Here is a 24,370-nt window from a genome sequence, read left to right on the forward strand (position 1 = left end):
AAGCAGAAGAAGTTGGTAAAACAACAAACTGGGTAAAAAGTATTTACAACCTGTGTTACAAGCCTGGGAGATTGAAAGAGCGATGTGTGAGGGTGTCATCAAGGAGAGTGGGAAAGCAGATGGACTAGGACAAAGGGGATTGTCAGGCAGGACCTAAGGTTCACTTGAGACAGTGATCAGGAATGTGAAGGGAGGCCAGTCAGCAGCTTATTTATGTAGTCACGGAATAACGAAAGAATTGGATTTACAGAACACTGGGATGTTGCCAAATGTATAACATGTAGGGAGAGAGGAGAGTGAAGCTGAGGACATGCACAACGAACTGCTTATAATGGTGGACTGTGATACTTAATTTGGGTAAGAAGGAATGTTAGGACATCAGGAAAGGTATATGAGGGTATGAGGAGGGTTGAGGGACAGTGAAAAGTTGTTAAGACCAGCAGCTTGTAGGCCCAGGTGGAGTTACAGGATTGTTGAAGTCAGGGAACTGGAGAGATTGGGCTGTTGAGACAGGTGTTGGTGAAAGGGGTGTGGGTTCCTGAAGTGGATTGCAGAAGATGCAGTTATTGGTAATAACAAGGCCTTGGGTGTGACTTGGAGTTGATGGCTGAGGTAAGATGGAGGTTGAGATATTTGGGAACACAGAAGTCAAAGACTTAGAGGCCAGGCTATGGGCAGGGTCATCTGAGTGGATATTGACATCAACAAGTATTATTATGGGCGTAATGCTAGAGAGTAGATAGTGAGCTGGGTGTTAAAGCCGTCAGGGAATGACTGGTGATTGAAGGGGTCAGCAGTGAAGGAGGAGAGCCAGTGGTTGTGGCCGATGCATGAAGGTCAAAGCTAGTTTTCTTTTTCAACTTTTATGATGAACCAATGTCATACATATACAAAAGTTGGAAGTATGGTGATCAATTATTTTCTATTTGCCTTCATTTAGTAATTACCTTTTTTTTTTTTTTTTTTTTTAGGGCCACACCCATGGCATATGGAGTTTCCTAGGCTAGGGATCGAATCAGAGCTACAGCTGCTGGCCTACACCACAGCCACAGCAACACAGGGTCCGAGCCACGTCTGCGACCTACACCACCACAGCTCATGGCAATATCGGATCCTTAACCCACTGAGCGAGGCCAGGGATCGAACCTGCAACCTCATGGTTCCTAGTCAGATTTGTTTCTGCTGCACCACGACGGGAACTCCATAGTAATCTACTTTTTACTTAAATGTATTTTGTATTTTTGTGGAGGCTTTAGTTCTTTTTGTGATAAGGAAGGCTATACATGTTTCCAAATTCCTTTCTAGAAAGTTTGTGCTGTTTTACATTTGTATTAGCTCAGTATTGATACAATACTTATTTTTACAGCTATTGTTATAGTTCCTTGCATTACTATTAGCTCTTCACTGCTTTGTGTGAATAAGCTGCCACCTATTTTCCCATACCACACTCTTCCTTCTGCTTTTGCATGTCCTACTACGTCTGTCTAGAGTGTTTTCCCACACTTGTTCATTGAACAAATGTTTTGATGTGTAAGGCATAAGCTAATTTGAACACAAGCTGAAATGTACATGTCTGGCTGATTCATGGGAACTGATTTACATGTGACCTTCTCTTTTTTGGCCTGCAGAGGAGAGAAATTTGTGTTTAGGTACCTGGGAGTCCGGGCTATCAAAGAGTCTGTTTTTAGCCTGACCCTTTGGACTGGGCCCAAAGAAAAAAGAGAAAGAAGGGTTGCAAAGAAAAGCTGTACTTTCTCATTTTCTCAACTTCTTTTTCCTCTGATTCCAAACTATGTTTATCTTTATTCATCCTTATCACTTTTCCTGTCTTTTATTCTGTCCCAGTTTCTAACTTTAGAGCTGTCAACTTCCACTTTCTCTGGACCCTGACTGTTGTTAGGTAACCTCCTTTCCTTTTCCCTTTTCCCAATTAAATCTCTCCTTTTCCCTTTAAAAATAGTTTTCTCATCTAAAAGGTAAAGCCTTATGACCTTCCTTTCTCCTAAAGCCTCTTAACCTCTCCTCCTACCTTTTCTTCTCCTTCCCTTAACAACGTGCTTCTGGAGTCACCTACATTTCACCTTCTGTTTACTGCGTGATCTACTTCAACTTGACTTTTACAGGCAGTTCACTGTCCTGGAACTGCACTCAACAACACATTGCCAAAACCAATGGCTTTGTCTTGACTTCTGCGACATTTGGCAATTAGGACCATCATCTTCTTGAAACTCTTGGCTCTATCTCCTGATTTCTTGCCTTTTTCTCAGCCTCTTTTTCTGGGTGTTGTTCTCCTGTTTCCTGTACATGCTGTCTCTGGATATGTCGTCCACTGACCTGTTTACAGCTATTTCCAGTCCTTAAGGATTGCCAAAACTGGGTCTCTGCCTTAAATGGAATGCTTCCTCATTCTTGGATATCTCCACCTAGATGTATTTGTAGGTATGTTAGATGACATAGGCTCAAAATTTAACATTTTGTTGCTCACCCGCTAAATCTAATATCCATATCCCTATTTTCTTAGAGCTTCTGTTGATTAATATCACTATACAGTCACCCAAGATAGAAACTCATCTGTGGTGCTCTTATTTCATCATCCATATTTAGCTGATCAGAAAATCCTGTCCATTCCACTTTTGAAAACCCTCTTCTTCACTGCCCGAGTTCAAATTCTCACCACCTGGATTATGCCAGAGACTCATGATGTCCTTGTCTCAAGACACTCAAGCCAGTTCATTTCCTATACTCTTCGTTAGAATCCTTTCTCTCTACCCTTAAAAGACCAGGTTCTTCCCTTGTTCTTGTATACGCCTTCCCTGGATAATGTCATTCATTGACATGACAACAACTTTTTCCAGTCCCTGGTGACTACCAAATATGGAGTCTGTAGCTCGAACATATACTGTATTTTATTTATTTTCTTTTTGGCCACACTCGCAGTCCCAGTCCAGAGACTGAACCTGTGCCACAGCAGCAACCCAAACCATAGCAGTGACAATGCCAGATCCTTAGCCTGCTGAGCCACAAGGGAACCTCTATACTATTTTTTATTTTTATTTATTTATTTTATTTATTTATTTATTTATTTTATTTTATTTTATTTTTTTTTTGTCTTTTTGTTGTTGTTGCTATTTCTTTGGCCGCTCCTGCGGCATATGGAGGTTTCCAGGCTAGGGGTTGAATCGGAGCTGTAGCCACCGGCCTACGCCAGAGCCACAGCAACGCCAGATCCGAGCCGCGTCTGCAACCTACACCACAGCTCACGGCAACGCCGGATCGTTAACCCACTGTGCAAGGGCAGGGACCAAACCCGCAACCTCATGGTTCCTAGTCGGATTCGTTAACCACTGCGCCACGACGGGAACTCCTCTATACTATTTTTTAAATACTGACTTTCCATGACATGTGTAGTGAAGTTCAAAATCAACAGCTGACATACTTTGTTCCTTAAATTGGGTCATTTGGCAAATTACTTCATTTCTTTGGCTTTTCTTTGTTTCTTAATGAAGGGGGTGGAATTCAGTATGGGTTTAACTCTTTTAAAAGAAATTATCGGATAAAATATGGAGAAGTCTTGATAGGTAAAACACAGAAACAGAGCTACTTTCATTGAAATTAGTATCTTCTCCCAACTCCCTATTCCTCTTCTCTACCCTACTGCATATGTTGTACCTCCTTGAAATTTCTGGAACTGTAAGGAGCACAATTTGAAACTATTGGGTTTCTTAAGATCTTTTTTAACACTTAAGAATGAGCTCTTTGAAATCACATCACTCTCAAATCACACTGTCTTTGAGTAGGGAAGGTTCTACTGTTACAGCAGCTGTGTGGTTTCCTTCTTTTAACCAGTCCTTCTCTTAGATTCAGGTGATTTTTTTTTTTCTTTGTAACTGCCTGCGCACACAACCAGACAATGTCTTTTACTCTGAGGACGTGTGGAACCCACTTACTCTGACACTGACCTCATGTTAGAGAATTCTTACACGAAAATTACTCCTTTGTGAAGTGTACCATACTTGGAATTACTTCCCAAGTAGAGTTAGTTTTCTCCTCTGGGTTCTCATAGCACTCTTCAGACACTTTTATTATAGTGACTATTCATGTTTGATGAATTAAATACATGAAGGAAAGAAAGAATGAAGCTCTAGGGAATAGGTATGGAGAATATATGTACTCTGTAAATTTCATCCTAATACAGGGACTATAAAGAAGTAGGGGGGAGTTCCCTGGTGGCCCAGTGGGTTAAGGATTCTGCATTGTCACTGCTGTGGTGCAGGTTTGGTCCCTTGCCCGGGAATTTCTGCATGCTGTAGCCAAAAAAAAAAAAAAAAAAAAAAGTATTTTGCTCCAGTTATTCTCTCATGGAACTGACCTTGATCTGCTTGGGAATCAGATGGAGAAGGAACATTTTTCTGAACTAATCAGCAAGTTTGGAGGCTTGGCACTTGCGTATATGGCACGTGAAGTGGAGGAGGCACTGGAGAAAGTTTTATAAGATATGCCTTCAGGAACTTGATTATCTTGCTTTTGAATGTCAGACCTTCAATCAAATCTATTTATACTAATCAACATTTAACCAACGTGATCCAATGTATGATTGAAAAACCCAAGCCTTTTTCCTCATCCCAATAAAAAGCCTTCAGAATTTGAGTGGGAAATAAACCTTTATCTCTAAATGTATACTTAAAAGAAAAAAAAAAAGTTACAGAAGAACCATGTTGCAAGGAACAAGTTGGTCTGAAATCCATGGCCCTGATCCCTCCAGTGTTTCTAGGAAGTGTTTGGAGTCTGCTCTGCTTTCTTACCAGTTTGTTTTTTATATATGTATTCAATTCAGCGTTACCTTTCTCCAAACTCCCCTCCGGTTTTTTGTTTTGTTTTGTTTTGTTTTTTTCATACCTCAACCATCTTACCAGTTCATTTGTTTGTTTTAGCAAACATTTATTGAGCATTTTCTCTGGGAGATCTAAATGATTTAGGCACTAAGCATAGAAGTAAATAAAAATGGTCTCTGCCCAGAACAAATCCAACAGGCAAACATGTGAAACATGTGAAATTGGGATACAAAATAAGCGAAGTTACTATGGGGTGAGCAGGTGTTATGGGCAGACATAGGAGATAATGACTGAGAGTGACCTAAGAGGACAGAAGTCTTCCAAGGAAGAGGTGATATTTGAGCTGAAGACTGAGAAGAAAGTGTGGTGAATGTGGCAGAGGGAATAGCTTTTTACAAAGGAATGTGGGAGTGAAAATAACATCTCTGTTTCAAGGAGAGATTGTGTACTTAGGACATCCGAATCCAGGGAAGTGTCTAAAGGCGAGTGTGGTAAAGTAGGTTGGGGTAGGATCTTGGAGGAGGCCATGTTTCATACTAAGAAGTTTGGGCTTTAACTTGTAATCAGTGGGGGAATGTAAGCAGGAGAGGGGTGTTAGTGGGTGTTGTGGAAATAACCAGTAGCTCTGTGGAAGGCAAGAGGAACATTTTAGGAGGTTCGTTACATGACCCTAATTCATATAATGACTCAATTACTGATCCACAATCTCCCAGTGATGGGCCTGGGAATCTGCAGAGTTAGAAAATGTCCCAGGTGATGTAATCAGGCAAGTTGGGAAACTTAAAAACAGAGCATTGGACATAAGTGGTTTCTAGGACCAGCTTTGCTACTGACTAACTATATGAGCTCATAGGAGTCTTCTTAATTTTCCCATCTTGAAAATTGAAGGTTTTAGACTAAATAATTACTGTAATTGTTTCCTTCTATAATTCTGTACTTCTAAACAAATCCAACCTTAATTGAACTACTTTTTACTTACAATGGCTATAGGTTTTTTGTTTTTTCCTTCTGAGTTTTAGTGACCCAGAAAATGAGTCTTTGGAGAAGAAATATTTCCTACTCCTGTTCAAGCATTTTTACTTATCTCTGCCTTAATATGAATATATTTCCCACACTCTCCAAATTGCATTTAGATTATATTAAATTGAAGCATTCTTCTTTGCCTTATGCCTGCTATCTACCACACATATTTTCTTCATTTCTAAAAAGGTAGCAGTGCCAGTTCTCCACTTATTTGTAATGAGCAGGAAAATCTCCACATAAATATTCTAAACCTTTTGATAATTAACACAGTGTTCAAATTATATGATAACTGCAAACTGCAAAGATTACGTATCATTACATGTCAGCCCTTTAGGGAGAGGAGAGAGGTGCTTATTAGATGCTGACTTTAATCACACAGCCCTGAAACAGGCATCAGGTATGTGACTGGGGAGATGCTGATGATCCTTTTCTTCCTCTGAAAGGGTTATACCAAGAGGTAAGAAATAATTAGCACTTTCTCATTTATGTATGTGATTGACGTAGACCTATGTGCTGGAGGGCATCTCTGACTTGTTTTTCTTCTCCCTTATAAATGTACTAGCATTAAGTTGATCTGCTGCTTGCAGGAACCCGTGACCTGCTCAGCATTAATTATTATCTCCACTGAAGAAAGGAAAAGGCAGATGAAGCCCATGGGAAGTTCATGGGCTGTAGAATTAGGTTTGGGATTGCATCTTGGCTTCATCACTTACTGAATTTTGGCAAGTAATTTAACCTTTTAGTTTCTTCATGTGTGAAGTGAGTACAGTATCATCTGCCCTGCAGGGATATTGTGGGGATTATTAGTATTAACGAAGGTGCCTGTCCGGATCTGGCACCTGGTAGTCTTGTCTACAAGCTCCTGTGTGTGAAGCTCCTTACAAAGAACCTGGAATATTTTAGACTCTCAATGAATATTGATCATGACAGATAATTAATAAAGTGTATTGCATTAATAGTAAGTACTTAGTAAATGGTAACTTACAGTTACATAAACTCTTGATTTTTTAAATGTCAAATGTATCTGTTGCATTTTTCAAAATTTCAATTATTATTTCTCCGAAAATATAGATTAGTAGAATTGTTAAGCATGAAGTAATTATTCTACCACAGACCAGAGAGGATTGATGTAAATGTAACAGATACAAAATGCTAGGCTTTAAAAGCTTAATGATTCCATGCCTGGACCTAGAAAATACCATGCTAAGTGAGGCAAGTCAGGTAGAGAAAGAAAAATATTATATGACATCATTTATGTATGGAATGTAAAAAATAATACAAATGAGTCTATATACAAAACAGAAACAGATTCACAAAAAATAGAAAACAAACATATGGTTAACAAAGGGAAAAGGGAACGGGAGGAATAAATTAGGATGCAAACTACCAAAGATAAAATAGATACGCAAAAAATAGCTAAGCAACAAGGATTTACTGTATAATACAGAGAACTATACTCAGTATCTTGTAATAACCCATACTGGGAAATAATCTGAAATATTTATATATGTATAAAACTGGAAAAAAGTCATCTGAACTATCTAGATATAGTTGGACAAGCATAAGGTAATATTTTGCATTAAAATTCCTAAATGGGAGTTCCCGTCGTGGCGCAGTGGTTAACGAATCCGACTAGGAACCATGAGGTTGCGGGTTCGGTCCCTGCCCTTGCTCAGTGGGTTAACGATCCGGCGTTGCCGTGAGCTGTGGTGTAGGTTGCAGACGCGGCTCGGATCCCGCGTTGCTGTGGCTCTGGCGTAGGCCGGTGGCTACAGCTCCGATTGGACCCCTAGCCTGGGAACCTCCATATGCCGCGGGAGCGGCCCAAGAAATAGCAACAACAACAACAACAACAAAAAGACAAAAAAAAAAAAAAAAAGAAAAAAAAATTCCTAAATGTAGCATATATAAAGTTTTAAAAGAAATTTATTGTTTCCAACAAATTATGCTACCATATTCAGATGTTACCACAACGAGATGTTATGTACAGTCATCCATGGATGCTATAATGTGGTACCTGCGTGCATGGGTGTCCAAATCTGATGTGCCAGGTGCAGAATGTTCTGTAATGCTAATACTTTTGCCCTCCCTGCCCATACATTATTTGGTTCATTTTTTGGTTTTATTTCAGGATTATATCTGTGATTTTTGAGCATCTGTTGTATGGCAATCTGCTGTATTCACAGAATACATGATGATTATCCACGAGTCCTAAATAGATGATCTGTGAGTTTTAGATCTAGATCTAACTGATGAAGGCTTTGTGACGGTGGGATCCTATTCCTTATTTTTTTTTTCTAAGTCTGTGCTTTTTCTTGATAATATGCATGCTTTTATGCAGTTATAACATGCATTGTCGGAGTTCTATTGTGGCGCAGCAGAAACAAATCCAACTAGGAACCATGAGATTTCAGGTTCAATCCCTGGCCTCACTCAGTGGGTTAAGGATCTGGCCTTGCTGTGAGCTGTGGTGTAGGTCGAAGATGTGGCTCAGATCTGGCATTCCTGTGACTGTGGTGTAGGCCAGCAGCTGTAGCTCTGATTGGACCCCCTAGCCTGGGAACCTCCATATGCCAAAGGTGCTGCCCTAAAAAAGCAAAAAAAAAAAAAAAAAAAAAAAAAAAAAGCATTGTAGGTAATGCTTTTGGAAAAATTTCCCCACATTTAACAGTTCTCTCAACAGAGACCTAATAGGGGCCTTAGCTACTGCATATCTGTGTAAGTCAGTAGGGGTTTTTTGTGTTGTTGGGTTTTTTTTTTGGCAGGATTTTGCTTATTTTGGTTTAACGTTACTTATGATAACTTAAAATTGAGGAAGTAAAACTGTTATACTTGTTTGTACAGTTTCTCTATTTGAGGAAGTTATAGTCAAAACTTGATTTAGTGAGACTTCCTTCTGTGTTCAGTTCTTGTAGCTGGTGACACCTTACTTCACGCAGTTTGACATTCCGGGAGTTGTCTTGATTTCTTTTACTCTGTGATCCCTTATATCTGAAGAGTCCCTGAGTTCTACCTGTTTCGTTTGTTTGTTAGGCCACACCCAGGTGTGTGGAAGTTCGCAGGCCAGGGATTGAACCTGTGCCACAGCAGTGACTTGAGCCCCTGCAGTGACAACACTGGCTCCTTAACCCTTTGCATCACAAGGGAAATCTCTCTCCATGTCTTAAACCCCTCATTGTTTCTCCAGTTTATCCCCTCTCCTCTGTTCCTGCTGCCACTGCTCTAGATCTGGTGCCACATATCATTCTTACCTGTTCCCTAACTGATCCTGTTGCAGGTTTGGCCTTTTCTTCACAGTTGATTGTCTTACCTTAAGTGAAATCTGACCCTGTCTCTTCTTAAAACCGTTAAAACTACTTGTCAGAGACAGGTTCAGGTCCAAGGTTCTCAGTGTTACCGTTATAACTAATTCTTACTCATTTGTTGAAACTCATCACAGTACTTCCCTTAAGAGTTCTTGACCACCCCACCAGTTTAGTTATTATTTTTCTGTATCGTAAGCAGCTCCAAGCCTGGAGGTTACATTATATTTTGAGAAAAGTGGAGAAAACAGCTTGTACATGGGTGAAGTTTCCTCCTAAGAAGAGTATAGTGACAGGTGAAGTCTGAGTCTGGTAACAAGTTCCATTGCAGTGAAACCTACTGACATCTTAAAAAAAAAAGTACCCTTAGAGAGGGAGGTATATAGGGTTAACATACAGAAAAGCTCAGAGTCAGAAGAGTAAAACTGGCAGTGCCATTCAAAACATTATTGGGGTTTTGCCCAGTTCTTGCTTATCTCTGTTGTATAGGTAGATGTATGAGACTGCTGACGCATGACCCCATTAAGTATTCTAATCACAGTAAGTCGCTTTGCTCACTACGCAATGATCTGGCCAAAATTTAGTAGATGATAGTATGCTTTATAGGAAGAAAAGTTGTTCTGGTTATAAAAAATAAACTTGATTAATACAGAAGTTTTTTGTTAGTGTTACTTACCTTTGGTGGTTATTCTGGTATGGTTATCTTTCTTCTTGAGTACACTGCATTTGCTATGATATAGTACGTTGTAACACTTCTTAGCAGCTAGTCAGCCAGCTCCTCTGGTGACACCTTTCACTAGATGTGCAACTCTTTATGTCTTCTTTGTTCAGATGGCTTGTGCAAACATTTCTCCTCAGGCCTTTAAAAATATTAATATTCAAATGATTTGGATAAATAGATGAGCTACTGAGTGGTCTTTTAACATTTAAACACTTTTAACATAGTGTTTTCCTGCAATGCTATAATCCATGGCTTTAATTATTAAGTGGGTTACTATAAATTTGCTAGGTCTTCACTCTCCCTAATTGGTCCTACCCTCAAGATTCATGGAACAAATTTTGAATTTATTTATAGTAAGATAATGAATTCAAGGTTCAAAATTATATTGCATTCTTCCTTTCTGGACACCCAGGAAGTCATTTTTCAAATATCCACTATGTGTCAGGCAGTGTACTAGATTTTGTTTCATATTTTTTAAAACATCTCCTGCAAAGTATTTTCATAGATGAGGTATCTAAGACTCAGTAAGGTTAAATAATGCTTCTGTGGTCACAGCTAAGAAAACAGCAGTAAGGGTTTGAACCCAGAGCTGTTAATTTCCAAATTCCCTTTTCTTCCTGAGCAGAATATTTGCTCAGCACATTTAGTTATGTTTAAATAAACATATATGTTTTAATAGTTACATTTATGATTTTTATAAATCAGTAGAACTTGATTAAATAGCTTTGCTACATTTATTTTGGATATTTTTCTTGTATGGGGATTTTTTTTTTGAAGAAGAGTATTAAGAATTTTCATGTTATTGTACACTTAATACATTTGATTTCTCTGAAATAAATTTTTGTCTAGCTTAACAACTGTCCTCTTTCATGAATTAATTTCTGCAAAATTGGTTCCTGCCAAAGGTTTCTTTATTCAGTATTTGCTATTAAATATGAGACTGTTTTTCTTTTAAATGATTTCATTTTAAAGGAAGCACCATTATCCAACAAAATCTTCTACCCTTCCCCAAATGTAAATTCTGCCTGTTCAGCAGCAGCTGAAGCTCTGCATCGTTTTCTCTTGGAAGTGTGAGCTGAAGGGGACAGACATTCCTGCTGCTTAGTGAGCACGCTACTATGCTATGGTCTGCCCTTGTTGTATTATTAATGGCACAATATTTTCTTGTTGCAGATGGCTGAGAGCTAGCAAGGAAAATCCAGGACCATGATGGCTCAGTTTCCCACTGCTATGAATGGTAAGCAGCTTCACGCTTGTGGCAAGATAAAGAGATTATGGAATCTTCTTTTCTTTTTTTTCTTCCTTCCTTCCTTCCTTTTTTTTTTTTTTTTTTTTGCGGATGTTATAAAATATTCATTTAGATGTTTTAAACTTATAAATGCAAAACTTAAAGCATTGTTGAAAATATTTTGGGTAGTTTATTTCAGAACACTGTGTATATCTTCTATTAGAATATTATGCAGTAAATCTTATGACTTGGTATAAGCATATTCTGCAGTATCATCTGGAACATGTGCTTGCCTTTGAGCAGTTAAGAATAACCTAAAGATTTGTTGCGTTTGATGCATAAAACTGGAGGACAGGAAGCATAGTGCTATAAGGAGGGGAATATTAAAGGTGTTTCTCATAGCATGAGATGATTGTAAACTGATTAATCCAATAAAGATTCATTTAGTAAGTTGTTTCCCCTTTTATAAGGGATTATGGATGGCCGCACAAATAATTGTTTAATAGGAAACATTTTAGAGGAAAATATTTGGGTAGTTTCAGAAGTAAAAAACTTAAAGGTTTTTTTTCCTGATTCGAGTTTTAACTTATTTCCCAAATACACATTTGCCACCCTTGATAGATATTAAGTTACTGTGTATTTCATTTATAATGGAGAAAAATGCATTATGTGTTTTTAAATTGCTGAAGAAGTCGAAGATACTGAGTTCTTAATTTTGAGGTAAATTTCATTAGGTAATTATAAATATAAGGAAATAGGGAGTCCAGTCAATAGTTGTTTAACATTTGAATTGAAAATCGTAATATTAAAGAACATTAGAAAAAAAGGAGTAACTAATCACCAATAATTCCACCACCTTCACAAAGGAACTCTGTTAATGTTACTATCTAGTATTTGATGAATTATTTTATGTTATTCTATTTTTTTAGGGCTGCACCCATGGCATATGGAGGTTCCCAGGCTCAGGGTCAAATCAGAGCTACAGCTGCCAGCCTGCACCACAGCCACAACAATGCAGGATCTGAGCTGCATCTGCGACCTACACCATAGCTCACGTACCGCCAGATCCTTAATCCACTGAGCGAGGCCAGGGGCCAAACTCGCACTCTCATGAATACTAGTGGGATTCGTTTCTGCTGAGCCATGATGGAAACTCCAGATTACTTTTTTAAAAAAAAACATTTTCTCAGTCATAGGGCCAAATCAGTACATTGTTAATAAACAAAATAGATGTTGTATATTTGAAGTTTTAAGACTTAGGATTGACCTTATGAGATTTAGAAAAGTTTTGGAAAAATTCTTTGCATAAAAAAATAAAAATAAATTCTTTGGGAGTTCCTGATGTCACTCAGCAGCTTAAGGACCCAACGTTGCCTCTGTGAGGATGTGAGTTTGATCCCTGGCCTCAATCAGTGAATTAAGGATCTGGCATTGCCATAAGCTGTGGCATAGGCCTCAGCTGCAGCTCTGATTCAACCCCTAGTTTGGGAACTTCCATGTACTTGCCGCAGGTGCGGCCTTAAAAAAAAAAGTAAAAATAAATTCTGATGTGTGGTAGGATTCAGTCATTTAAGGATGAATTTGAGATTAGGATTTTGTTGTTTTTTGTGTTTTTAGATATGAGCATTGTTCCTACTACGGAAATGGTGTGAGACTATAAAGATTATTTGATGCCACAGACAATTTTTAAAAATTAAATGTTTTTTCCATAATGAGTGATAAAAAGTTTAGAATCAGAATAATAATTGTAGTAGTAATGTGCTCTACCCAAAATTGAGAGTTTCTATGCCCCATACCAAGGAGTTTGCTGTAAACACATAGTTTAGGTTTAAATTTCAAACATGTTAGGCAGGTTTATAAACAAAATGAATATAAAATAAATCACAGTACAGAACTGGTCTTTCTTCATTTTATTTCTTCCATTGTCTAAACATTTACATATCACTTTGTAGTTCATTGCATTGTTTATAAAATACTGGAAAAAAGCAATGTATTCAATAACAAAAAAGATTACTTGAGTAAGTATCTAAAATGTTAAATAGTTAATTTAGGAGTAGTATATAAGAAGAGAGATAGTAACTTTTTAAAATTCTGAAGAATTGATAGCTAATGCAGACTATGAAACTCACATATTTAGTTTATAAAATAGCTGAAGACTGAAGATAATCTTGTATATATCTAAGTCCAATTCAGGGTTTAACATCTTCTTGGAAAGAAGCATCATGTAGAACACAAAATCTTCTGAAGCAGTGTTTGCTCCTTTAGTAAATGCTCAGTTATAGGTTGTGTTCAATCTTTTCAGTGCCCAGTTATTGGAACTTGTCTCTAAGTGCCCTCCCTGTCTAATGCATCTGGCATAGTCCTCAAATTTTCCACTTCTACTTCATCATCCTGAGACTAACCACAGACATTCTAGACTTTTTGGTTCTTAGAGCTGTGTGGCAGGCAGATACCTTCATGTGGCTATTTAAATTTAAATTAATAAAAATTAAGTAAAATAAAATTCAGTTCCTCATTCACACAGCCACATTTCAGGTGCTCAGAGCCACTTGTGGCTAGTGGCTACGATATTGGATAATGCAGGTATAGCTCAGAAAGCTCTGTTGAACAGATTTTCTTTTCTTAGTCTGCTTCACTTCCTATCTCCTTAACAGAACTAAAAAGAGATCATTATATCGTATTTATACCACTTGTGGTTTTACTTCTGGTATCCTCTGCACCAGTAGAATCATCCTTGCCAAAGCCTTCTTTAATCATGGCGGGTTTGCTTTCTGCTTTTCAAAAATTTAATGAAATTGTCATTACAGAGGATATAATATATGAGCCGTTAGGTGATGGGCAAGAGGCCACTTCAGATACAGATTTCTACCAGTTGTAATGTGGCTTATTTCAGCCTCAGAATTCTGAAAGTACTAAAGACTGGTTACGTGAGTAAGAAGTTCTGAAGCCCATGACAGCGGCTCTGACCAAAATCTGAAAATGAAAAGGAAGAGGGAGAGAAAAGGAACAGCTAGTGGCTTTAGGAGGAAAAAAATACCATTTTTATTTTTAGAACTTTGTTACCTTTTTAGAATTTTAGAAGTCATTACTCTTTGCGCTATGTAATTAAGAAATCTTTGTTAAACAGTGGACCTGTAGAATTAAGCTGTAGTGTTGTTCTGCATTTATACCAACCCAAGCATTTATTACTCATGTCCCTACAATTGAGGCTTTAGTTCTGTCTAGACTACTGTTCCAGCTGTGTTTTAGAGATTTAAGTTAGTACTGAGTCAATATATATTACTTGACTATTATTTTGAACTGGACAGATATACCAGTGAAGACTATTTCTGATATCATTTAATTTTTCTTTTTTTCCTTTTTCTAGGGCCGCACCCACGGCACATGGAGGTTCCCAGGCTAGGGGTCTAATTGGAGCTTGTAGCCACCAGCCTACACCACAGCCACAGCAACACCAGATCCAAGCCGCATCTGCAGCCTATAACACAGCTCATGGCAACGCTGGATCCTTAATCCACTGAGCAAGGCCAGGGATCAAACCCACAACCTCATGGTTCCTAGTCAGATTCGTTAACCACTGAGCCTCCACGGGAACTCCTAATTTTTTTTTTTTTTTGGACCACGCCCACATTATGTGTAATTTCCTGGGTCAGGGATCAAACCTGTTCCATGCAGTGAGCTGAGCTGCAGCAGTGGCAGTGCCAGATCCTTAACCCAATATACCACAAGAGAACTCCTATCATTTAATTTTTACATTGTAGAAGTGGGATATAACCTATCTGAATCATGTATATTTAATTTTTGTTTGTTTATTTTATTTTGTTTTTTGCTTTTTTAGAGCCGCACCTGTGGCCTGTGGAAGTTCCCAAGCTAGTGGTCGAATTGGAGCTACAGCTGCAGGCCTACACCACAGCCACAGCAACTCGGGCTCTGAGCTACGTCTACAGCCTACACCACAGCTCACGGCAATGCTGGATCCTTAACCCACTGAGCCAGGCCAGGGATCAAACCCGTATCCTCATGGATCCTAGTTGGGTTCGTTAACCACTGAGCCATGAAAGAAACTCCTAATTTTTTTTAATTTCAGGGTTTTTTTGCTTTTCTTTCTTTCTTTTTTTTTTTTTTTTTTTTTGCTTTTTAGGGCTGCACCAGCGGCATATGGAAGTTCCCAGGCTAGGAACTGAGCTGCAGGTGCCGGCCTACATTGTAGCCACAGCAATGTGGGATCCAAGCCATGTCTGTGATCTACACCACAACTCAACAGCAATGCTGGATCTTTAACCCCCTGAGCAAGGCCAGGGGTTGACACCTGTATCCTCATGGATACTAGTCAGGTTCCTTACCACTGAGACACAATGGGAAATCCTTAGTCATGTATATTTAGAACTATGTATTAGAATACTGCTGTGCCGCTCCCAAGCTATGAGCCTTAACCATGTGGAACTTGTTTGTGTGTGTGTGTGTATCATGTGTATCTGTGTAAAAGAGGGATGATGCTACTTACTGCATGAGCTCTAACATAGAGCAGATATTCTGTAAACATAGGTTTTATTTCTTCTACATGACCATTAGAACATGTTTGACAGCGCCAGTAGATGAGATGAGAATAAGCAAAACAGAAATCTTTTTGAAAATACCGTATTCCCAATTTAGTGACAAGTTGGAGGAAGTGGATAGAATTTTAATATATTTCTAAAGTGATCGGAGTTCCTGCTGTGGAGCAGTGTGTTAAGGATCTACTGTTGTCTCTGCAGCAGTGCGTATTCAGTCCCCAGCCCGGTGCAGCAGGTTAAGGATCCAGTGTTGTAGGTCATAGCTATAGCTCAGAATTGATCCTGGGGACTTCCATATACTGTGGGTGCTGCTTAATAATAATAAGAAGAAGAAGAAGAAGAAAGTGATCATCACACAATGTAAAAAGTTTTAGATTTTTAAGGAACATCAACACCAAAACTCAGGTTGTCCTGCCCTTCAGTAAGGCTTATGAATAAATACAGGTTAAAGTGAGGATGTTTCACTGTAAGTTTAAAATGATAAATTCTTGGCTCTTTCAAAACGTTCCGTTAGTATATATTCCAAATAAGAAAGCTAGAATTGGATAAGCTATTTTAAAGTTGGCTTTGAATTACCTATATTTCATAGTTTTCTTATTTCTATGTGACTTTTCCTTTCCGTAAACTTCTAGTGCAATAATATCTTTTGTTTTAATATGGTCATTTTTTGGAAGTGTCCAGATTTGAAGATTATTTTATTACTACTTAAAAATTATTCCTTCTCATATGACTTAGAATATTTTTATTCTGTTATTAATTTTAATCTTGATGGTTGTGTGTAACACTCTTGGCTAGATGGAGTCTCTTAAATATTAGAAAGTCTCTGGGCTCTTTTAAGAAGCTCTTTTTTTTTTAAATTATAGTTGATTTACAGTGTCCCAATTTCTGCTGTATAGCAAAGTGATTCAGTTATATATACATTCAGTTATGCATATCATACATAGTGATTTAGTTACACATGTGTATATATGTTTACATATATATAAACATTCTTTTTCACATTCTTTTCCATTATGGTCTATCCCAGGAGATTGGATATAGTTCCCTATGCTATGTAGTAGGACCTTGTTTATCCATTCTAAATGTAATAGTTTGCATCTACTAACCCCAAATTCCCAGTCCATCCCTTTCCCTCCCTCCTCCTCCTTGGCAACCACAAGTGTCTTCTCTATGTCTGTGAGTCCATTTCTGTTTTGTAGATAGGTTCATTTGTGCCATATTTTAGATTTCACATATGAGTGATATATGGTCTTTGTCTTTTTTTTTTTGTTTTTTTTTTTTTTTAGTTTTTAGTTTCACATCTGTGGCATATGAAGGTTCCCAGGCTAGGGATCGAATCAGAACTACAGCTTCCAGCCTACACCGCAGCCAAAGCAATACCAGATCTGAGCCGTGTCTACAACCTATACTGCAGCTCACAGCAACGCCTGATCCTTAACCCACTGAGCGAGGCCAGGGATCGAACCTGCAACCTCATGGTTCCTAGTCGGATTCGTTTCTGCTGCCCCATGATGGGAACTCCTGTCTGTCTCTTTCTGACTTACTTAACTTAGTAGGATACTCTAGTTGCATCCATGTTGCTAAAAAATGCATTATTGTGTTCTGTTTTATGGCTGAGTAGTATTCCATTGTTTATATGTACCACATCTTTTTTTTTTTTTTTTTTTTTTTTTTTTTTTTTTTGTCTTTTTTGTTGTTGTTGCTATTTCTTGGGCCGCTCCCGCGGCATATGGAGGTTCCCAGGCTAGGGGTTGAATTGGAGCTGTAGCCATCGGCCTACGCCAGAGCCACAGCAACGCGGGATCCGAGCCGCGTCTGCAACCTACACCGCAGCTCACGGCAACGCCGGATCGTTAACCCACTGAGCAAGGGCAGGGACCGAACCCGCAACCTCATGGTTCCTAGTCGGATTCGTTAACCGCTGCGCCACGACGGGAACTCCCCCACATCTTCTTAATACATTCATCTGTCCATGGACATTTAGGTTGTTTCTATGTCTTGGCTATTGTGAATAGTGCTGCTTTGAACATAAGAGTACCTGAATACTTTTTTTTTTTTTTTTTGATTTTTAGTACAACATCTGTGGCATATGGAAGTTCCCAGGCTAGTGGTTGAATTGGAGCTACAACTGTCAGTATACACCATAGACATAGCAACTTGAGATCCTATCTGCATCTGCAACCTGCACACCAGCTGCACTGTAAAGGGAACTTTGTATGTATGTTTTTGAATTATAGTTTTGTCTGGCTGTATGCCCAGGAGTGGGATTGCAGGGTCATATGTTAGTTCTATTTTCAGTTTTCTGAGGAACCTCCATATTGTTTTCAATAGCGGTTGTACCAATTTACATTTTCACCAACAGGGTAGGGGCATTCTAAGGGGTTCATTTTATTCATCTTTGTACCCTTAGTCCTTGAACACATTGGTACCCCATAAATGTTGGATGAATGTATATGAACATATATGAAGTTGCTGGATGGAGTCATGGGAACTAAGCAGCAAGTTAAGATGGGCTGGGCTGGTCACTGTGAAGACAGATATCCAGGGAAAAGTGAGGTGAATGTAGTATATGAGAAAGTGTTATAATGTTAATCGGATTGACGCAGCCTCCCTTCTGCTGCAGCAGAATTTTCTGTAGTCTTAATACACTGAGGTATGTTAGAGTAGCTCTAGCCTTCCCAACCAGACTGCTTAGACTTAAAATATTCCTAAGGTTTCTGACGAAAAAGCCTCACTTTCAGTATATTCTGGCAAGAGTATCTTTATCACAAGGAGAGGAGCCTGAGAAAGATTTTAATGTTCTTCCTTTTCCTTAATTAATGGTGTTCCCTGGGATTGGGTTGACTAAGGAAACTGATTTATTAAGCACTCGCCATTGACAGGCATGTATTAGATGCTTTATATTTTTGTTTTGTTTTAAGGTTGGTTTACTGAGGTATGAGTCACCCTTTTTAATACAGTTAGATGAGTTTTGACAAATGTATATGGTCATGTACATTGGGATATGGCACATTTCTATAACCTAAAATGTTCCCTTTGCCCATTACCTCACCCTTAGTCACTGGCAACCACTGATCAGATTGCTCTGTAGTTTTGGCTTTTCTAAAATGTCATATAAATGAAATACACAGTAGGTAGCCTTTTGTGTCTTTGCAGCCTCTTAACAGAATAGTTTTATGATTCATCCATGTGCTTGCATATATCTTTCTCTTTCATTGCTGAGTAGTGTTCCAGTGTATTGTGTACCACGGTTTCTTTACCTGTTCATCTGCAAAAGGCGTTTGGTTAATTCCTGATTTTGGAACTTTAGACATAATGTCTAAAGCTTCTGTAACCATCAGACCACAGATTTTTATTTGGAAGTAGCTCTTTATTTCTTTTCAGTGAATATCTAAGAGTTTATTACCGGGTTGTATTATGGTAAATGTGTATTTAACTTCATAAGACATTGCTAAACTTTTCCAAATTCTCTCTTTGCCTTCCCACCAGCAGTGTGTGAGTTTCAGTTGCTCAGCATGTTTGCCAGCAGTTTTTTTTTTTTTTTAATTCCAGGTATTCCAATAGATGTACAATGATATCTTACTGTGATTTTTGTATGCATTTACCTGATGATTAAGAATATTAAACATCTTGTCATAGTCTTATTTGCCGTCTCTGTATCTTTGATGTGTCTGTTTAGATCTTTTGCCCACTTTTTTTTTTTTTTTTTGGCTGTGCCCACAGCATACAGAAGTTCCCAGGCCAGGGATCAAATCTGTGCCACAGCAGTGACAATGTCGGATCTCCAACCTGCTGAACCACCAGGGAACTCCTGTAATTCTTTATATATGCTAGATATATGTCCTTTATCAAATATGTTTTGCAGATATTTCTCCCAGTCTGTAGCTTGTCTTTTCATTTTCTTGACAGTCTTTAGGACAGCAGAAGTTTTAGATTTTAAGTTCATTTTATCAAAAAATTTTAATGGTTTATGCCATTGTGTCCAAAAAAGTCACTGCCTTATGTAGGGCTACAAGGATTTTCTTCTTTGCTTTCTTTAAGAAGCTTCATAATTTAGCCCTTACATTTACATTAGATATAATCCATTAGAGTTAATTTTTGTATATGGTATGAGATTTTTTTTTTTAAATGGCCACACCTGTGATACCTGAAGTTCCCAGGCCAGCGATTGAATCTGAGCCACAGCTTCAGCCTACAGTGAAGGTGCAGCAATGCCAGATCCTTTAATCCACTTTGCTGGGCTGGGGATCAAACCTGCACCTCCGCAGCCACCTGCGCTACTATTGTCAGATTCTTAACCCACTGTGCTGCAGCAGAAACTCCTTTTTTTTTTTTTCACATGGACGTCCAGTTCTTTCAGCACCATTTGTTGAAAAAATTGTTCTTTCCCCCCATTGAATTATATTAACATCTTTGTTGAAATCAACTGATGATATATTTGTAGTTCTATTCCTTTTTAGTTATCATCAAGTCAGATTGTTTAAGACTTTTTTTTTGGCCACACTCACAACATGCAGAAGTTCCTGGGCCAGGGATTGAACCTGTGCAACAGTAGCAACCCAAGACACACCTGCTGAGCCACCAGGGGAATAGACTGTAATTAAGCCTGTGTGGCTTTAACATTTCTGACTTTGTTACCTTGGATAGGTTATTTATTCTCTCTGTTTCCTCCTCTGAAAAACAGTGATAGTAGGTCGTTAATGCTTCTCTCACTCCCTTTTCTCTGGGGTCTAAGGTATTTCCTCAGATGCCTGTTTGTTGCTCTCTACTTCCACAAAAATCTAGATGTCCCATTTGGCTATAACTTCACTATTTTCTCGTGATCCAGAAGGATTAGGTGCAAGAGGGACAAGGACATTTTTGTAAATTAGCATTGGGGGGTGGAGGGATGCACTGAGAGTTTGGGATGGAAATGATATAAAATTTGGTTGTGATGATTGTTGTACAACTATAAATGTAATAAAATTCATTGAGTGGAGTTCCCTTCATGGCGCAGCAGAAATGAATCCGACTAGGAACCATGAGGTTGTGGGTTCGATCCCTGGCCTTGCTCAGTGGGTTAAGGATCCGGCGTTGCCATGAGCTGTGGTGTAGGTTGCAGATGCGGCTCAGATCTGGCATTGCTATGGCTGTCGTGTAGGCTGGCAGCTATAGCTCTGATTAGACCCCTAGCCTGGGAACCTCCATGTGCCGCAGGTGCAGCCCTAAAAAGGCAAAAAAAGACCAAAAAAAATTCATTGAGTAATTAGAAAGAGAAATTAACATTGAATCCTCTAGGTCCTTTTTTAGCTGAGCCACCACCAGGAGGATGTATCAGCTAGCCTGTCTGCAATTGCTTTTAGATGAAATAAAGGTGTGTCATGTCTAAGAATGGTCAGGGGAGAATCCTGAATTTTCTTATGATAAGTTATATACACAGATGACCCCCAACCCCTTTGGTCTTAATCATGAGCCAGGAAACAGCTAAGAAAAAGTGACAGGAGATCCTGTTGTGGCGTAGTGAAAATGAACCCAACTAGTATCCATGAGGATGTGGGTTCAATCCCTGGCCCCACTCAGTGGGTCAAGGATCTGACATTGCCATGAGCTGTGGTGTAGGCTGCAGACACAGCTCAGATCTGGCATTGCTTGCATAGGTCAAACATTCAGACCAGGTGTAGGCTACCTCCCTTTGCCAAGGCTCCAATCAGCAGAACCCTCAGTGACAAAGATGCTGTCTCCAGTACCCAGAATCTAATTTCATTAGAATTTACCAGCTAGCCCTCTTGGTGAAGGTATTTAGTTTGGCTAGTAGTAGTATACCAGTATTAATTTATGTGTTTTGACAAATGTACTGGGGTTATGTAAATTGTTAACAGTGGAAATTGGGTGAAGGATATACAGGAACTCTGTACTATCTTTGCAAGTTTCCTATGAATCTAAAAGTATTCCAAATAAGAAGGTTATTTTGAAAAGTACCAGATGGCACTTGGTAACTTCCAGAATAAAGGTAAGATAAGGATGGTATTTAAGATTCTTCATAATTAATTCCTCCTATTTCTTAACCACTTTCTCACACTCACATGGTACTTTAGCTATTAGTCTACTCATAGTCTACTCAGCACAGTTACAGCATCTTGAACATGGCTTGACTTCTCATGCTATGCCCTTTTTGTGTGAAATGCTCTTATCCCACCTCTTCACATGGTAAAATTCAAGCCAAGCTTCAAGGCTTTGCCTTGGTCTTATCGTTAGCTCATCCTTGATGCTGCTTTTATGTATTTCTGCTTAGGTAAGAAACATTGTAAATAATGGTAGTTGTTTTCTAGAGTGAAGAATTCCTTAAGGATGGGAATAATACTTTGTTCACCTTTTTATTTGCAGTATTTAGGTTGTTGACCATTTCCATTGGGTGGTATATAGTAATTGTTCAAGTAGGTGTTAATTGAGTGAATGAGTGAAAAGCCTTAGGGCCGTGCAATATATGGTTATGATAGAGCTTTCCTCTTTGTGTCATCAAGTATTAAATAGTGTCATTAAATGGACATCTGTGATCCATATTTACATTTTGGAATTGTATCAAGTATTCTTATATATACACTATAGTACCTTTGTCTTTCTTTTATGTTTTAGGAGGGCCAAACATGTGGGCTATTACATCTGAAGAACGGACTAAGCATGACAAGCAGTTTGATAACCTCAAACCCTCAGGAGGTTACATAACAGGTTTGTGTTTTTAATTTGTGAATTATGCTCATTTTCTGTCCTATCTTACAATTAGTTTTGATTTGTCTGCCTTCATATTTGTATTATTTAAAATTCATATCAATCAGAATTCTAGAGTTTGAAAAAATATGGCTTCTTATTTTACCTGGAATCATCTTAATTTGTCTTTTTTGATTTGGCATACGGAAGATCTTTTCTTGATCTTAAATGATAGTCAAGAATTGTAGTTTAGGAGTTCCCGTCGTGGCGCAGTGGTTAACGAATCCGACTAGGAACCATGGGGTTGCGGGTTCGGTCCCTGCCCTTGCTCAGTGGGTTGACGATCCGGCGTTGCCGTGAGCTGTGGTGTAGGTTGCAGACTCGGCTCGGATCCCGCGTTGCTGTGGCTCTGGCGTAGGCCGGTGGCTACAGCTCCGATTCAACCCCTAGCCTGGGAACCTCCATATGCCGCGGGAGCGGCCCAAGAAATAGCAACAACAGCAACAACAACAAAAAGACAAAAAAAGACAAAAGACAAAAAAAAAAAAAAAAAAAAGAATTGTAGTTTAACTGTCCAGTTTCACATTTTGACCTTATAGCTGAAAAGTTTTTAATTCATTTAAGATAGTTGAGACTTTTTCCCCAAATTTATTGATGTGCTTTTAATATGTTGTGTTGGTTACTAGTATAATGATCAGTGTGTATATATATCACTAGAAATATGTATATGTATTAATAGAAATATATATATGTATCAGTAGAAATATATACAGTCAGTTTTTTACCAAGTAGAAAAAGGTAGACATAGTAGAAATTTGTATCTAGTAGAAATATATATACACATTTTTCTTGAAGATAAGCTAGATTTTTTACCCCTGTTTTCCCAACACTTAGCTTTGTTTGTCTTTGAGAGGTTTTATAAACATTGATTGTTGATGCTAACTCTTGTTTTGCAAAAAGATCTCCAGAACCAAAAGAAGATTAATTTAGATGTGTCTTTAGAAATTTTTTCTATAAGTGAAACTTTCTTTTCTGTGCCAAAGCACCTTAGTGCTTTATTTACAGTAATATAAGTAAAATGGTTAATATTTGACAAATCTGTACTATATTTCAGATACTATACTAAATACACTGTCTCCTTTAACCTTCACAACAAGCCTGTGAGGTTGCCCTGTCACTGTCTGTATTTTAAAGATGATGGAACTGAGACTTAGAGGTGTGCTGTAACTTAACCGAAAGTCGCAGAGATGGTTAGTGGTGATCTGGGGTTGGAAACCATTCGGTGTGACTTAGGAATCCATCCTCTTAACCATTATAGTTTAGTGTTATCTGTACTTCCGTAATAATAACTACCTTACCTGGTATCTGGGTTGGGATTTGGTTACAAGGTAATAACTTGGTCTGTTACTGTCTGGTGGATGCTAGCAGGAGACTTGGAATTCCTGAGTTAGAGACAGAGGACACACTTTCTGGTGGCATAGCTGGCAGCATAAACATCGACATGTTTCTGTCCATTTCCCTTATCCCCCGAGTCACGTAGGGGCCATGCAGAGAGCCCAGAAGGATGCTACACGTGTGCATGGTTGTCTTACAGAAGAATACTGAGCTTCAGGGAACCCACTGCTTTTTAGCAAGCATAAGCAAGCTTGTTTTTTTGTCCCAGAGGGAAACATTAACTTATAAGATTTTTCAGTGCAAACCCAATTCTGAGAATGGTCTGGGTAGAGAGCAATTAGGATCTTACGTTCTTAGCATCCACAGCAGACATGTAGGACTGTCAGATACCCGTGAGGAGTAACTTTCCCAAACCTAGTACTTTCTTATTTAGAACTTTTCTAGGGAATAGCGTTTTTAACTATATGTTTTATTAGATGTATAAAGTAAGATGAATAGTGTGATCTTTCATCACTGATTAATGCATATAACTTCAGTTGTAACATTTTTATTTTAAAACATCTAAGTCTTATTAAAGTAATATAAATAATTTTTCTTTAATGATTGGAATTAAAATTTAAAGTAAACCAAGA

General features: G+C 38.4%; 1 protein-coding gene across 19 annotated transcripts in view; it reads left to right on the plus strand.

Moving 5' to 3' along the window:
• ITSN2 (intersectin 2) overlaps nt 1-24,370 on the plus strand; it is a 145,580-nt gene that overhangs the window by 18,701 nt on the left and 102,509 nt on the right. For all 19 annotated transcript variants that reach the window (XM_021088350.2, XM_021088358.2, XM_085019733.1 and 16 more), the window contains 2 exons: nt 11,052-11,115; nt 22,272-22,364. In XM_021088350.2, coding sequence (XP_020944009.1) covers nt 11,085-11,115; nt 22,272-22,364 — 124 coding nt within the window. In that variant the 5' untranslated portion in view covers nt 11,052-11,084. The remainder of the gene's footprint in view (nt 1-11,051; nt 11,116-22,271; nt 22,365-24,370) is intronic.

This window comes from Sus scrofa, chromosome 3, assembly GCF_054392235.1.
Source record: "Sus scrofa isolate SSC_HxYL_T2T_F1_AM1 chromosome 3, Sscrofa_HxYL_maternal_Yorkshire_Landrace_v2.0, whole genome shotgun sequence".
In the NCBI taxonomy this organism is placed as follows: domain Eukaryota; kingdom Metazoa; phylum Chordata; class Mammalia; order Artiodactyla; family Suidae; genus Sus; species Sus scrofa.